This window comes from Chiloscyllium plagiosum, chromosome 6 (assembly GCF_004010195.1).
Source record: "Chiloscyllium plagiosum isolate BGI_BamShark_2017 chromosome 6, ASM401019v2, whole genome shotgun sequence".
Classification (NCBI taxonomy): Eukaryota; Metazoa; Chordata; class Chondrichthyes; order Orectolobiformes; family Hemiscylliidae; genus Chiloscyllium; species Chiloscyllium plagiosum.
Genome location: NC_057715.1, coordinates 70475038 through 70490820, shown reverse-complemented (window position 1 = coordinate 70490820; position 15783 = coordinate 70475038). Strand labels below are relative to the sequence as shown.

General features: G+C 36.2%; 1 protein-coding gene across 6 annotated transcripts in view; it reads left to right on the top strand.

The window, feature by feature from the left end:
- The window catches only part of dcun1d5 (DCN1, defective in cullin neddylation 1, domain containing 5 (S. cerevisiae)), a 23776-nt gene extending 8244 nt beyond the window's left edge, over positions 1-15532 (top strand). For 2 of the 6 annotated variants that reach the window (XM_043691798.1, XM_043691799.1), the window contains exons 4-11: positions 2554-2671; positions 3794-3882; positions 8519-8589; positions 10813-10904; positions 11106-11214; positions 11314-11418; positions 11552-11654; positions 11743-15532. In XM_043691798.1, coding sequence (XP_043547733.1) covers positions 2601-2671; positions 3794-3882; positions 8519-8589; positions 10813-10904; positions 11106-11214; positions 11314-11418; positions 11552-11654; positions 11743-11798 — 696 coding nt within the window. In that variant the 5' untranslated portion in view covers positions 2554-2600 and the 3' untranslated portion in view covers positions 11799-15532. The remainder of the gene's footprint in view (positions 1-2553; positions 2672-3793; positions 3883-8518; positions 8590-10812; positions 10905-11105; positions 11215-11313; positions 11419-11551; positions 11655-11742) is intronic. The other 4 variants (XM_043691804.1, XM_043691803.1, XM_043691802.1 and 1 more) reach the window with 4 other exon arrangements.
- Positions 15533-15783: the final 251 nt, after the last annotated feature.

Below are 15783 nucleotides of genomic sequence, written 5' to 3'. Positions count from 1 at the left end.
AACCAAACCCCCTGTGGCCCAACATTTCAACTCCCCCCTCCCACTCTGCCGAGGACATGGAGGTCCTGGGCCTCCTTCACCGCCGCTCCCTCACCACCAGACGCCTGGAGGAAGAACGCCTCATCTTCCGCCTCGGAACACTTCAACCCCAGGGCATCAATGTGGACTTCAACAGTTTCCTCATTTCCCCTTCCCCCACCTCATCCTAGTTCCAAACTTCCAGCTCAGCGCTGTCCCCATGACTTGTGCTACCTGCCTATCTTCTTTTCCACCTATCCACTCCACCCTCCTCCCTGACCTATCACCTTGATCCCCTCCCACACTTCATGCTACTTTCTCCCCCCTCCCACCTTCCTCTAGCTTATCTCTCCACGCTTCAGGCTCTCTGCCTTTATTCCTGATGAAGGGCTTTTGCCCGAAACGTCGATTTTGCTGCTCCTCGGGTGCTGCCTGAACTGCTGTGCTCTTCCAGCACCACTAATCCAAGGTTTGTGAAGTTTTGTAGCTCACTAATCCAAAATCTGGTTTCCAGTATCTGCAGTGATTGTTTTTACCATGTTTAAGAAGCCGCTGACAACAGAATTCTTGAGGGTTGTGAAATTCTTTACTGCAGAGGGCTGTTGGGGATGGGTTAAGTATATTCACGGCTGAGAGAGATTTTTAATCAGTATGGGAATCAAGGCCGGGAAGTGGAGTTGAGGATTACTAGATCTGCCATGATCTCATTGAATGATTGACCAGACTTGTTGGGCTAAATAGCATATTTCTGCTCTAAGTCTTATGGACTTGCCACATGAAGAGGTAGAGAAAGGAACAAAACAAACCAGCAAAACACTTGGGGTGAACGAGAATAAAACACAACTAGGTGGATGCAAAGGTCGAGGTTGAAACTTGTTGAACTCTGTGTCAATTCAGAATGCTGTAGTTGCTGAATCAAATAAAGTGCTATTCGTCAAGCTTCTGATAAGCTTTGCCAGCACACCACAGCAGACCATGGCAGAAATGTCTCTGTGGATGTCAGATGGAGAGTTAAAATGTCAAACTACAAAATGCTCTGGGTCATGTTTGCAAGCAGTATTCTGTATAACCGTTCTCAAAGCCGCATGTGGTTTCCCAGTGTAGAACATGTTGCTGGCAATGAATACAGCATCCTAGGTTGAAAGGAGTACAAGGAAATCACTAGGAAGTGTGTTTCAGGTCTTGGACTGAGAGAAGTGAGCAGATGGCAGTGCAGGTGTTACATCTTCTACACTTGCACGAAAGAGGTTGTAGGGAAGGAAAGGGATGTTGGGATGACTAGGCAGAGAACAATCCCTATGAGATGCCGTAAGGGAGTGGTAGGATGTTTGGTGATTATATAATCCCCCTCTCTCCCTCTCTCTGCTCTCTCTCGCTCTCTCTCGCTCTCTCTGCTCTCTCTGCTCTCTCTGCTCTCTCTGCTCTCTCTGCTCTCTCTGCTCTCTCTGCTCTCTGCTCTCTCTCTCTCTGCTCTCTCTCTAATGGATTCAGATGACATGTAGATAGTGAAGGATGCAAAGACATGATTAGCTTTATCTATAGGTCACACAAAGGGACGAGCAAGATCACAAGGTCAAGACAGTAGCTGTGAATTGGGCAGAGTAGTTTATGCAGAGCAAGAGATTTGGAAAGGACCAGTGAATGCAAAGTGGGGGGAAAAGTCTGTTTGAAAATTTAAATAACAAAAGCCTTCAATTGCTTGTCACACATACAGACAGAATGGAAGTGTCCCAAAGCAGTCATCAAAACTGTTTGGTTTCCCATTGTAGAAAAGACTGCACTGTGAATTTTGAGGTTACTTTAAAGATAAATTTACTGATAAGTGAATGGGCAAAACTGGCAAATATATTTTGATTAAGGCAAATGTGGGATCATGAATTTTGGACTTGAGCATGATTGAACAGCAGGATTTCTAAATCGTAAAATGTAGGAGACTTCATTATGCATCTCGGCCCCACCCTGCAATGTAACACTGAAGTATCATCGTTAGAATAACTGTCTGATGAAATGCCAGCTTTTATATCTCTGAATAGAATACAAAGTTTGAAGGCATGCTGCAGCCGCATAAAGCCCTGTTAGAACTCAGCTGAAGTACTGTGAATATGTTTACTTAGGAAGGGGTGTTACATAGGTTTACCGAAGTGATGCCTGGATCCAAGGTTCAAGTAAAATAAAGAGAATATACTCAAATTACGGTGCAAATACTATATTCTGCTGTTGGGGAGAGAAGGATATCTAGAGTGTATTGTCTTGCCATGTCTTCCAGAAATGAAATTAGGAGACACTGGATTTGAAATTAAAACCAGTGACGCACATCTAGAACTTTCTCTTGCACAAACAGCATTAATAGTTAGATTTTGTTTAATAAAGCTGTCATTCGCTATCAAAGATATTAAGTTTGTGGAGTTAGGTCAGTCATTATCTTATTAAATAACAGAACATAAATGGGCAGCTTCTATTCCTATGTACCTAAATAGTGTATGGAATGAGAGGATGTAGTAAGTTTGTACCTGACTAAGCTGTAAACTGTTGCAGATAGCTCCTCTCAGTGCACCTGTTCTGTCTTTTGGTGTGCTCACAAGATGCCTGTTAAGAAGAAGAGAAAATCTTCAGGGTCAGAAGACGCCAGCATGAAAAAATGTAGAATAAGCAGGTGGGTACCATTTTAGATTTGACATGATTTCCCCCTTCAGTTTAATCACTAATGCTTTCCAATATTTTGCTCATTCAAATGGGTTTAAAAATTAGCCTTTTACTGAAAGGGTTATTTGCAACTTCAGTGAAAATTAAGTGCATTTAAATAATGTCTTTAAAAATATACCTATGACTAAATTAGAAGAAATTTCACTTTGTAATCAATGTAAGCATTTTCAAGCTCTTAATTTGAAGTGTTGACACTAAAGCTTGTAAGCCTAGAAAAATGTTTGTTCTTTTCAAATGTATCCCTGCTGCCATGGATAATTTTGGGTCTACAATTGTGTTTTTGCTACTACTTGCTTTTTAAGTAGATTTGAATACATGGATAATTTTGAGTCTACAGTTATTCATTCGTAATATTTTGCTTTTTTAAAAAGATTTGAATAAATTGCTAGCATTTCATTATATTCATTTGAGGCTCACACTGACATGTAAAGTGGAACTATGGTATAGTTTTGATTGGACAAAATATTTATTTTTAATCAGCATTGATTGTAATCTCCATGATACTAGTGTACATTCAATTATGAAAACAAGTTCATAGAATAGAATCCCCACAGTGTGGAAACAGGCCCTTCGGCCCAACAACTCCACACTGACTCTCTGAAGAGTAACCCACCCAGACCCATTCTCCTGCCCTATATTTACCCCTTACCAATGCACCTAACTTACACGTCCCTGAACACAATGGGGAATTTGGCAAGCCAATTCACCTAACCTGCACATCTTTGGACTGTGGGAGGAAACCAGACCACCTGGAGGAAACCCAAGCAGACACTGGGAAAATGTGCAAACTCACGCAGACAGTTGCCTGAAACTGGAATCGAATCTGGATCCCTGGTGTTGTGAGGCAGCAGTGCTAACCACTGAATCATTAGCACTCCCTCGGACAGCTTGGTATGTAACTGCTGCTAAGTATTTTATTATTCCTAACATTTCATTCCTCGATATTATTATAAATATTAAGACAAAACATAATGAAAAGGTATAGATTTTATCAGAAACCCAGAAGACTAGGACCAAAGTTAAGATCAGTTTTTTTTAAAATGGCTCCCTAATCAGGTTTTATCTTTTTAAGTTTCTGTAGAGTGCAGACGGCATCTAGATTAATAAGTGATGACAGTTTTTCAAGCAAAAAGTGCCTCGCTTGGTTTTATGAATATGCAGGTAAGAGCTTTGTATTTTAATTGGCTTCATCAAGTTATCATAAGTTCTTAAAATATACCATCTGTTGTTGTTTCAGAGTATTTTGAGAGCTTTTAATATATGGGCAAGCAAATACACATAAAGCAGTTCTATTTCTTTGCTGCAGCTTTGCTTATGAATTGCAGAGAATACATTGTTCTGAAGTCAGTAGGGGCAATGAGAAATGAATAAATTGTATTATTGCAATGCAGCATTTCTGCCCAGAGTCTGTTGCATTTCATGGCTTTGCCAGCTTTTGAGAAAAGAATGTTTATTCTCATTCATACTGTCTCAAGCTTTTGACCGGTATTTATACAAAATATATTGGCAACCCCTCCTGCTATTGCAGCACCCCATCACCCAACCCGATCAAGAACAAAACAGAAGAATATAATTGAGCGAGATGAATGGTAAGTGCCTATTAGCCAAAAGAAATATACAGCTTTAGCAGCTCAAATTAATATTTTCCCATATGTAGAGAACTTTCTGAATTATTCTACTTTTTTCTGTGAAAAGGGTTATTTAAAGCTTCTCATTTGTGACAGGTTTTGGACAAAATCACATTGCACTTTTATAAGAAAATGTCATTGAACATGGCACCACAAATTTTGTCTTTACTTAACACTTCGGTGAGTACTCAAAAGATATCTAACAACATTTTTGGAGGGAATTTTTTTTTTGATTTTAAGGGGTGCATCTTTTTTCTTTCCCTCTCTGGGCTATGCATGGACTGCAGCCAAAGATGAGCCAGCAACCTGATATCATCAGGTTTCTGCTGGTGACAGTATAAATAATGTCAGGAAATGTGCTGGTACGGTCAATAAATGGCTCTCGCTCTGAAAATTCTCCCCCTCCCTGTTAGAAAATAACTTGTTTTCACACCTCCCTTCCAATGTATTAAATATTCCAACTTTGGTAGGGAGAACTAATGAATTGTACACCTTCAAATTCAGTTGTGAATTAGTGCTGGGCCACGACTATTCAAATTAACTAATATATGTATATGGACACACGACATTCCTTTAAAGTGCAACTGCTTCTTGTGCCATCTGTTACTGCCATGAATTACGTAGATTGGTGTTAGAGTACAAATTATTGTCGATTTAAAATAACATGGGAGCATGAAATTCTTGTGTTTACCTCGTTGCAGCATATTCATGACAATTTCTTTTCCAGTTGAGATGTCTATCCTGTGTAATTCTTTTGTACTTTGGATAGCTTAAATAAGAATTATTCTGTGCAGTCTCCCCATGCAACTGAGCCACAGCTTCACAAGAATAAAACTTTGTTTCCCACTTTCTTTTGCTGCATCATAAATTAACTGTTTTGGCTCAGCACAGCATTGAAAGGTTGGATGATCCATATTTATGTCTATTATTTCTGAGTATTAACTTTAGCAGGACTTTTTCTTTGTCATTAATATGTTGGTTTGATGTGTGGGGGAAAAGTAGAAACCAGCATTACTGTGTGGATTTTAAAATATATTTCTGCAATCTTGACACACCGTAACTTATTTTGAATTAGCTGCTTGTGATCATTTCTGTTACTATTGTGTTTAATATTCCTGCCAAGTTATTTGAGTATATTTTGTATCAATATCTAAGATTTGATTTTCTGCGTGGAAGGTATGTTCTTCATATTACTGTTTAATTATAAAAATACATTTAATTTCTCTCAGAATTCATTTAAGTCTTACCAGCAGAAATCTGGATTCATCTTTTGCAATACTGCTACCTTGCCTCAACTGTCTAAGAAACCACTTAACAACCAAGCCTGTTAAGAGTCCAGCAAATCTGGAAATAATTATAAATTGGGCATAATAGCTAATTTTTATGGTCTGGTTCCATGTCATGCCTGCTTAGTGCTGAATGGTTCATAGATTAGTAGCTTTAGAGCTACTAATGTTCTTTATGTATAATCATCTTGAGCCCTTAAGTCAGAAGCTAAAATTTCACTCAACTGCATGTTTCATAAAGGTGTATGAATGCAGTTTCTACAAAGTTATATTTAAAGTGATTGATTAGTCTCTGGTTAGTCTGTGGTGTAGTTTTTGGTATTTTAATTTTCTGTGAAACTTTCAGTTTTATACTAGGTATATAATGAATACTGGTACTTCAACATGTTTTACTCGACATATTTTGTGCTTGTGAAGCTGGTGAAGATGCTTGGTTTTCACAGCTTTACTCTGATTGTTTGAGTTCTGGTAATTAGTGGAATGGCCATTTATACTGGTGATCTGCAGAAACTCCTTTTCCATTGATATTTAACCATTTAATAAAACAATGGAATAAAATCTATGATAAAAACAAGAAGTAGAAATACTCAGGTCCACTAAAATGTAAAGGGGGCAGCAGTGTTCGTATTTTGGATCTATGGCCATTCACCAAATTCCAAGTAAAATTTGCAGTGGATTATCCCCTTTGGTAAAGGATATCTCTGAATCATTGCATGTACTGTAATTAATATCCATCCATTACAGTTGCCCTCTACAGAAAATTACAAGTTTTGTCTTGAAGTCCTTAAGCAACAGAGTTTTCATGCAAAATGAAATGGAAACATCAGACTTGGAAGCAGAAGCAGGCTTTTTGTCCTTTTTGATTTAACTGTGCCACTCAATAAGATTATCGCTCATTCTGGTTGTCGTCTCCACTTCATGGTCATGCCCATCCACTTAACCTTTGCTTCAATTGTCTGTTAAAAATCTGCCTAACCTGCCTTGTTTAAATTCAGTTACTTAACCTTTGATTTCTGGGGAAGAAAATTCTGTGGACTGTTGAATTTCAGGAAAAGTTCTTCTCTCAGTCTGAAGACCTGAGTTACCTTATTCTTAAACTATCTCCTGGTTTTGGTCTGTTATGTTGAAATCCTCCATATTAATTCCCACAGGATCTTCCGTGTTTCAATAGGATCATGTAATTCTGCAAAATCATCAAGAGTAAAAGTTCAACTTGTTCAAACTTGTCATAAGATAAGCCTTTCATCCCAGAAGTAGTCACATGAATCTTCTGGATTCAGAAAATAAACAAGTTTGAAGGTGGAACATGAAGTCAGTGAATTATTAAACTGTGTTGAAAGGCTTCAAGCTGTAGATTTAGGTGTTTGATTTCGATCAAAAGAGACAGTAAATAGTTTAGGAAGTGTATCTCTTGGAGGATGTAAGCTTGAGTGCAGCGTTAGTCAGGATGGAAAAAGACATTAAATGGCTTTTTCTTCAGCTGCAGATATGTTAGATTGAGGTGGGCTGAGATTTCTGTTTCCTTAAATGAGCCAGCCACGTATATAATCTCCCACCTCTGCCTATCTCTTTTTGTAGTACATTGATGATTGCAATTTTCTGCTTGTATCCTGAACTAGGAAGTTTAATCAGCTTTACTTCTCATTTCCACCTTCTGTTTTCTCTCTCTCCTTCACAAGGTCTGCCCTCACTCCTTCACTTCCCTTCTTTCACATAAAGACAGATAAACAGTAATCACTAATGCCTAAGGGCTCTGTCACTCGGCTTGACTACACTTTCTAACACATCTTCCAGTAAGGATTTCATTCCAATCTCCTAGTTTTCCAGCTCTGCCTTACTATTCTGATGTAACCTTTTGATAACCAAAATCTAGTATGTCTTTCCTTTTCCTCAGCTGTGGATTCCTCCCAGTGAGTCTAATGAGCCTGGACTGTGTCCATTCTGTTTCATGGAGGTATGCTTCATCCCACAGACCACAACTAGATCACCTTTTCCCCCTTGGCCTCCATATTTAGCTGGTAATGCTAGAGTATCCACAAAACATTGTGGATGTATGCCAAAACATTATGTAAATCTGTCTGTTATGTTATTTCAAAGTGGAAACACCTAGAACAATGATTATTCATTAAGTTTGTTATAAAATTTGTTTTAAAATGGCTGAGGTATGCTACATTAATAATCTTAAAGCTTTTAGACATTCTTGCAGTATTGATTCGTACATATGATTTAGCAGTATGACCACAATAGAATGACTGAAATACTTTTGGAATTGGTTATCTTATGATCATGAAAATTGAGCTGTGTGGAGCTTACTGGGACCTCTGGCCTTGCAACAAATGATTGTGTGGATCACATGGCATAAATGCAGCTTCACTGGATATTTTGGGGTCTTGGGTTTTTTTGGGTGCCCTGCATAATTGCTGGCAGCAGGTTAAAATATTATTGTTATTGTTCAGCACCACAATCGTTTCATCTGTTGGTTTTTTTTAGATTCACCTAACATTTATTTTACAAACCCTGGGGATTTAAGATGTTTGGCATTTTATGAAACCGGAAAGGGTAAAGAACAGTACAAACCTGTTATTTCACTTAAATTTGAAATGTAAATGCCAATTTTTTCAAAGTGTTAATTTATTAAAGTTACATGTGAAATTGTTCCATTTTAATCAGGTTAACCACTGTACAGATGGCTAACCTTAGCCAGCAAATTATATTCATGTTCTGGTTTGATTTCTTTCTACATGCATTAATTACTACTTTACAGAGCTCCTCTTCCATTTTGATTAATGCACGTGAGTTAAAGATTAATTGAGCTTCAGTCAGGACTTTAGTACTGAGGAATTTGGATGGAATACAGGATTTTATTTCCATTCTGTCTTTAAGGAGCCGATGAAGTTGTTGGTCCTGAAGGAATGGAAAAGTTTTGTGAAGATATAGGCGTGGAGCCTGAAAATGTAAGTTTTTAGTTCTTTTTATAATAACTGAAGTGATCATCTATTGTTAACATTGCGAAGTAAAATTACTTTCACTGTGCTTAGGTTCTGGCCTATAGTAAATAGTTTTAACTTTTGTTACAGTCAAGAGATTTTTCTCTTGGCAGGAGAAAGTTTGAATGTCTTTGCCATTTTGTTTATAGATGTGCTACCATTTTCTAAGATGAATTTCTATCTTTTTTAAATTGCAATTTCTTGCTTAGTACAATCCAAATTTAAATATATTGATTTTGTAAGAGCTATTAAAGTTTTGAAAACCTGAACGGGTTACTTTGTAGTATTTGCAAAAGAGAGGAATCAGCAGTTACCTTATGGTAGAACATGGCTTGTTACTGGCTACCCAACTTCTATCTTACTGATAAATGTTAAAATAAAACGTGTCAGTAGGCACTCATCTGCTGGCTGTCAGTCTAAGGAAATCTGGTTGAAGATTTAGCAAAACTATGCATTCACAAAGTTTGTGAATATAGGTTCCCATAATACTGAAGAAGAAAACATTTAGAATCTGCATTTCATGTGCACATATTATACCTTATTGTATTTTAGTTTTAATTAATCAAAAACATTATTTCCCAATTCTTTGGATATATTTTGCTCTCCACAGCACATAGAATAAGAAATATGAAATTTAGGAATAGAATGTCCTGCCAAATATTTGAAAACATGTCTGGCATGAATAAACAGGAAACAATAAAGATTTGGAGAAATAAAGCTTTGAACATCAAGAAAATTACAAAAGTTCATTTGCTATATTGTGCTCATGTTCTTGCTGTTTTTGAATCAATAATTTAATCAAGTCTTCAGCTGCCAAGACCCAGAGTTCTACAATTTCCTGTCAAAATGCCTCTGCCTGCTCCTTTATTTAAAGACTCTCCTAATTTAACTGAGTCTTTGGTCACCTGCCCTCATATCTCCTCAGAAAATGTTCTTCTTAAACTCTTTAGTATGTTTTACCAGATTAAAGGCTCTGTACATATGACTGACTTCTGTTACAGGATACATGTGATAATGTTAACAATTCATCTTTTTTAATACATCATAGTAATATTTGTTGAATCAGTTCTACCCAAATTAAAGATGTGTATTTCTCACCAATTGTTGTTTTGACCCTATGTTCAGTGCAAAATCCTGTATCTTGTCTACTTTTGAATAATTCACATTAAGTAACAGCAGAAGTGGAAATCCATTCTTACACCCATTATTTAGTTTTACAATTTTAGGCAGCTGTCTACTCTGCTTTTATACTCCCATTGAGACAAACATAACTCAATGTCTAATGCTGTGCTTGTGCACAAAACTGCAGGGAAGGAGCTATCCTTTAGAGGGAGCTGTAATTTTCTAAAGTAGTTGCAGTAAATCCTTATCAGTTTTGCAGTTAATCATGGTGATGTGAGAAAATATTTGCACAAAGAAGTAATGGTCCAGATATTCTGGACAGAGAATTGCTGGAGCAGTGCAGGCAGGAGGTTCATGTTGGAACTATTTGTAATCCCTAGTTCGGCTATCTCAGTGAAATTGCCCAGGAAATTAAAACTTCCAGTGGGTATTTACCCTGCATAACATACTTATTCTTGTTAAATACGGAAGCCTGGCTTGTGTTTTCTGCCAACTAGGTCTAAACGACAGGTGAATGGGGAATTCTGCACCCTTTTTTCGAAACAATTTTTAACTTTTATGTTTCAGGGAATGGTAGAGCTTGATTCCAGTGCCTGAGCCCAGTGAGGCATAGCACTATATTACTGACCCTGCATGTTAACCAATTACTGCATCTTCATTGAACATATTGTTTTGAAATCAACCAATTTTTGTGTTTGTTAAGAAAGTTAATTGTCTAAAAGCTGGTATAGATCAGGCATTTAATTGGTTTCAGTATCTGGAGAAAATATTCTTGTTTTAAGTTGTGACCCAGACTTGAGTGCACTCCTTCAGTCTCATTCGGAAAAATATGCTACAGTAGTCTTCAAATGAATCTGCAAATGCCAATTATTAAGCTTTATAAAAGTATTTATGAACCTTAACACACACATATGGTTTCATTCATGAAAACTTCAGCTAAGGATTTTATTGCTTAGTACTGAAACTGTGGAAATTTTGGAGGTGAGTGAGTGGTCTCTGAATCTGACTGTGATGGGTGCTGAAAAATGTTGCTAAAGCCTCTCAAACTGTTTTTCCTTTGGTCTACAGATTATAATGTTAGTATTAGCATGGAAACTAGAAGCTCAGAACATGGGATTTTTCACTAAAGAAGAATGGCTGAAAGGAATGACCTCATTACAGTAAGGAGTCTCAATTATTGTACTGTTTTAAAATAAAATGAATGACAGTCCATTTCAGTATTCAACCATTACACCTTGTATAAGTTTTCTGATGTGGTGCTGCTATTTCTTCATGCCAGTATGTTTGCATGTTAACTTCTAGATTATATTTTTGGGTTTGTGCTTGGTAGGGTCTTAATACTATATTTCTTTTTAACCTAGATGTGACTGTACAGAAAGGTTGCAGGGCAAATTTGACTACTTGCGCTCACAACTGAATGACCTGTCAGCTTTCAAACAAATTTACAGATATGCCTTTGATTTTGCTAGGGTAAGATACAATAAATACTTTTCACTTGCATTCATTTTTTTCAGCTGCTGTGTAATATTTTGTCATCAACTCAAAACTCTGCAATGTGCTCTCTTTTAGGATAAAGACCAACGTAGCCTTGATATTGATACCGCTAAGTCAATGTTAGCTTTGCTCTTAGGAAGAACGTGGGCACTGTTCTCAGCATTTTATCAATTTTTGGAGGTAAATTGATTTTTTTTTTAAAAAGTCAGCATTCAAATATTTCCTCTACATTTACAAATTTTAGGAAATACAATAATTAAATATCTGGGTTTTTGATTTTGATTTTTCAAAATTGAATGTGAACACTCTTCAGCAATCAAAATACAGAGTTATGAATAAAGATCAGTGGTTCAATGTATTGGAGTTCAGCCGAACTGTGCTTGCAGACCTGAGCAACTATGATGAAGATGGTGCATGTAAGTTTCTTTCTCATGATTTAGAAATATGCACTTTTTTCTAATACAACCACCATAAAATTATAATTTTAACTTGTTTCCTTTTCAGGGCCAGTGCTGCTTGATGAATTTGTTGAGTGGCAGAAGACCAGGCAGTCGTCATAAAACATTGGACGAAAGAACTATGGGAGAGCAATTATGCTTTGCCACCCAACTATTCTACACCTTTAATTATGATGTGGAAAGTGTTTGTCAGAAGCCATCTTTAATGCTAGCTACAGACTTTTTCAGTGTTACAAGTGAGGAGACGGTTTTCAAGTTGCATCTGTATTAAGCATTTCATTATGTATTCATTGACTATGGCACCTAATGTTAGGATTTTGTCCAGTCTTGAGTCTTAATGCTTTTGGCGATCTCTGTTTATAAATTCATAAAATACTTTTGAAGCACATTCAAAAAAAGTAAATTTTTATTAGAAACAGAAATCGTCATCACTTTCATGGGTGACTGTGGATAAAAGGCTTTGAAGTATATGGATGTGTTTTTCAATTGTTAGAAAGTGTATGCTATTGTATCAGACACTCACTGCTCTGATACCATACCAAAAACTTACTGAACCTCGTATGTTAATGTAACTATGTAGCACCTTTTCTGTGATATAGTATATCAATAGGTACTGGTGCTAGTTTAGGCCTGTGTGCTCAGGGTTAATGGTAATGACAGTAGCACCACTGCAAGGCCCATATAATAGAGAATTACAAGTGGTACAAATGTATGTTTAAATTTGTTCAGTTCGTGTTCAGGAATCCACAGGATGATTTGCCTGTTTCCAAAAGCATGTACATGTTTTATTTGATGCCCTCTTTAAGAACAAACGGAACATAGTCATACACCTGATTCAGGTGGGGATATATGTAGAATCAGAACTGCATATAAGAAAAGTAATCAATACTGGATTAGCAAATATGTGGCTTTGACTATAATATTTAGTCATAACAAGTGATCACATGACCCATTTGTCTACTGTACTAACGATACAGTAGTAGATTCTTTTGCAGTATTATCTTTATATATTTGACTCTCTAGAGTATAAAGTTGTAAATTAGCCTGAACTAAGCACTCTTATGCTATTGATTAGTTGAAACTTTTGTAAGGAGGTGATACTGTGGGACCTTGAATAAAAAAAAACACCTTTTATGTTTAGTGTCTAAAAGACAAATTGAAATTTTGTCAATGGATCTCTTGTGTAAAGAAAGCAATTACCTAAATACTCAAGTTAAACATTGAAGTACAAGTGTAGTGATTCTTTATTTTCCTCAAAGCTTCAGATTTCAGCAGATTCTTAATTCCTGAAAAAAAATCTGCTGAAGGTGATATTTGGGGAGGTCTTAATGACTGGAACAGTACGACCAGTCTCTCAACACTAAAAGCTACTGATTTACTGTTCACTTGAAAGCCTACCAACCAATGTAAAGTGGTGCTTTGGAATGCACTTTACACAGTCCTGTACATCCTAGTGCCAGTTACTATTCATAAGTAATGCAGTTTTTTCACAGGTTCACAATTTAAAATTGAACTGTATAGTCTTATAGATTTTCAGTTTGGTGGTTCTCAGGCTTAGCACCACATTACTTGATTGTGAATGCTGGTTCATAATCAAAGTAATCACCTAAGCTGGTAAATATCTAGACTAGTTTCGCCCACCTGCTTACACCAGATAAACTGATATGCAACCTATTGCTGAAAGCAGAATTTTACATTTTCTCTTGCTGTTCATACCACCATCAGATATGGTTTCTTTATTTAAAGTAAGCAAGATAGAAATTCTTACAGAATGGTGGAATTGGCATACTTAAAGTATGCATTTTATACTGCTATATGATTCATCTTAACTATTTCTCTGAAATGACAGAACATTTATTGCAGATATAAAGTGACAGCAAAGATAGTTCATAAGTTTGGTTCCAAAGTAACAAATGGAACACCAAGCATTTTTTAAAAACCCTTAAAACTAGTGGAATAATTATTCAAAAGTATTGAAAACCTGATACCATACTTGAAGAAAATACAGCTAAGTAGGTTTATTAAAAGAATTGCAACAGTAATTTACTATTTTTATTTTTCCCTTAAATGGAGTCATGAAAAATTATTTTTAGAAGTGGATATTCCAAATGTCATATATTTCTAGCTCTTTGGAAATATTTTCAATTTCACCAGGAAGCTACTGTACCAACGTCAGCTCAAAACATTAGCAAATTGTCTGTTTATAATTAGCTACTAAGGAAGTGTCAATCCTGCCAACTTATTTGTGTTGAGTTTTGGCTTCTATGCCATTGATCCCAAATTCAGAAGACTTTGGGCAATTCCACAAGGAATCTCGCCATTGACAATGAAAAGATTTCTGGTGGGCGGGAGACTGCATCTAATAGATCTTGCACAGGGAAATGTATGGAAATTAGGCATTTATCTATTAAAAGAACACACTTATCAGCTTTTATTGCAAATTACTTCACTTTGTCCACAAGGGTTTGTGTTAGGCATAGGTTAACACTTGAACTATAACTGCATGGGGTCCAACAAATTTTAACCTATGGTAGACCCTTAAAGCAGAGCACATCTCCCCATGCAATTTGATGCTGTGTACTTGAGATTTAATATTCAACACTTCAAATGAAGTATTTTAATAATTATTTCTCAAATGTTGCTTTGTTTAAATCTGGGGCGAAAATGTCCATATTTATTTAAATTTGGCCATGAGCTTCAGATATCTCTCCATCAACTTCAAAATACTTGATGTATCTGAGATTTGTTAGTGGCTAATCGAGTTGCTTTCAAGAATTAGCATGGCACGAAATACGCACTTGTGATTCCTTTTGGATTTTGCTGTCTTTTAAAGGCTCAAATCTCATCTGACAGATGTATGTGACTACATTTGGAAGAAGTTATTAATTTGGTTATGAAGTGTTTTAGGACATGGGTTAATGGGTGTGGTCTAAATGCAAATTATTTTTGTTTTAGTTCCTGCAATTGGGATATGGTTTAAAAACTTGAATGTCACAGACATGTCTGATTTGTATCTCGAGTTAATAAAATAGCAAAACATAGCTGGGTCTGCAAGCAAAGGTGTTATTTCCATCTTTTATATAAAATAATGCACTAATCTTTGAAAAAATCTATAGTGCAGCATTTGAAAGGAAAACAAAACTTCTGGAGAAATTTGTTTAAAAGTATTTGATAACTTTTTTTTCTTCAGTGGGGGGATACTGTGGTGAAAGGTACTGAATGTTTTCCACTGTTCATTCTTTAATCTTAAAAAGTGCTGCTGAATATATAATTGCAACTTAATTTGTCATTTTCTTAAAAATACATTGGTAAAAAAATTACATTGGTAATCCTAAATTCTCCCGAAGTCTGTCACAAAAGAATATTCTTAGGAGGAGGGGCTTTCTGTGCATTTAAACTTGTGCTTGAAGAACATCAGTATTATTCGCAACAGCCAATCCAATCCAGTAGCAGTTTATGGCTTTTAAAAATACTATTTTTGCTTGTTACAACCTTGCATCGTTGAAAGGACCCTAAAAAAGGGGTAGAAAAGTTTTTGATTTCACTGTTCCTACTGAAAGTGGTATCCACTTGGTGTTTCCTTTTGGATCGTGGTTTAGAATTATGTTTATGTTTGTGCATTGCCTAATTGCAAACCTATTTAAATTGAATGATAGACTTTATAAAGACATTCATAATGGAATATAAATTAATGACTTTGCATGTTTTCATATTTTAAAGATATTGGTGAAAAATGGCAACCCAATGCAATGCAGCTTGAAGCAAAACTACTGGCATGCCAAGAACTGTGAACTCTGGCATTTTAGTTGTATAATAAATAAAAAGAATGGTGAAGATTTGAAGTGTCTTAATTCATCACTGAAAATTACTTTTCCATGTTATTGCAATATAATGAGAACTAACTACAGGCTGATATATCTGGAAATTCTCCCTTGGTGTATAAAATATGTTTGTGTATTTTATATTTCAGCATATAAACCTGAACCATAAGAATACATCTCTTTTTCAGATGTCCGGTTCTATAACTGCTGCACTACCCCATTTATTAAAGTGCCAATAACCATGCATACATTTTTCACCAAGTTCA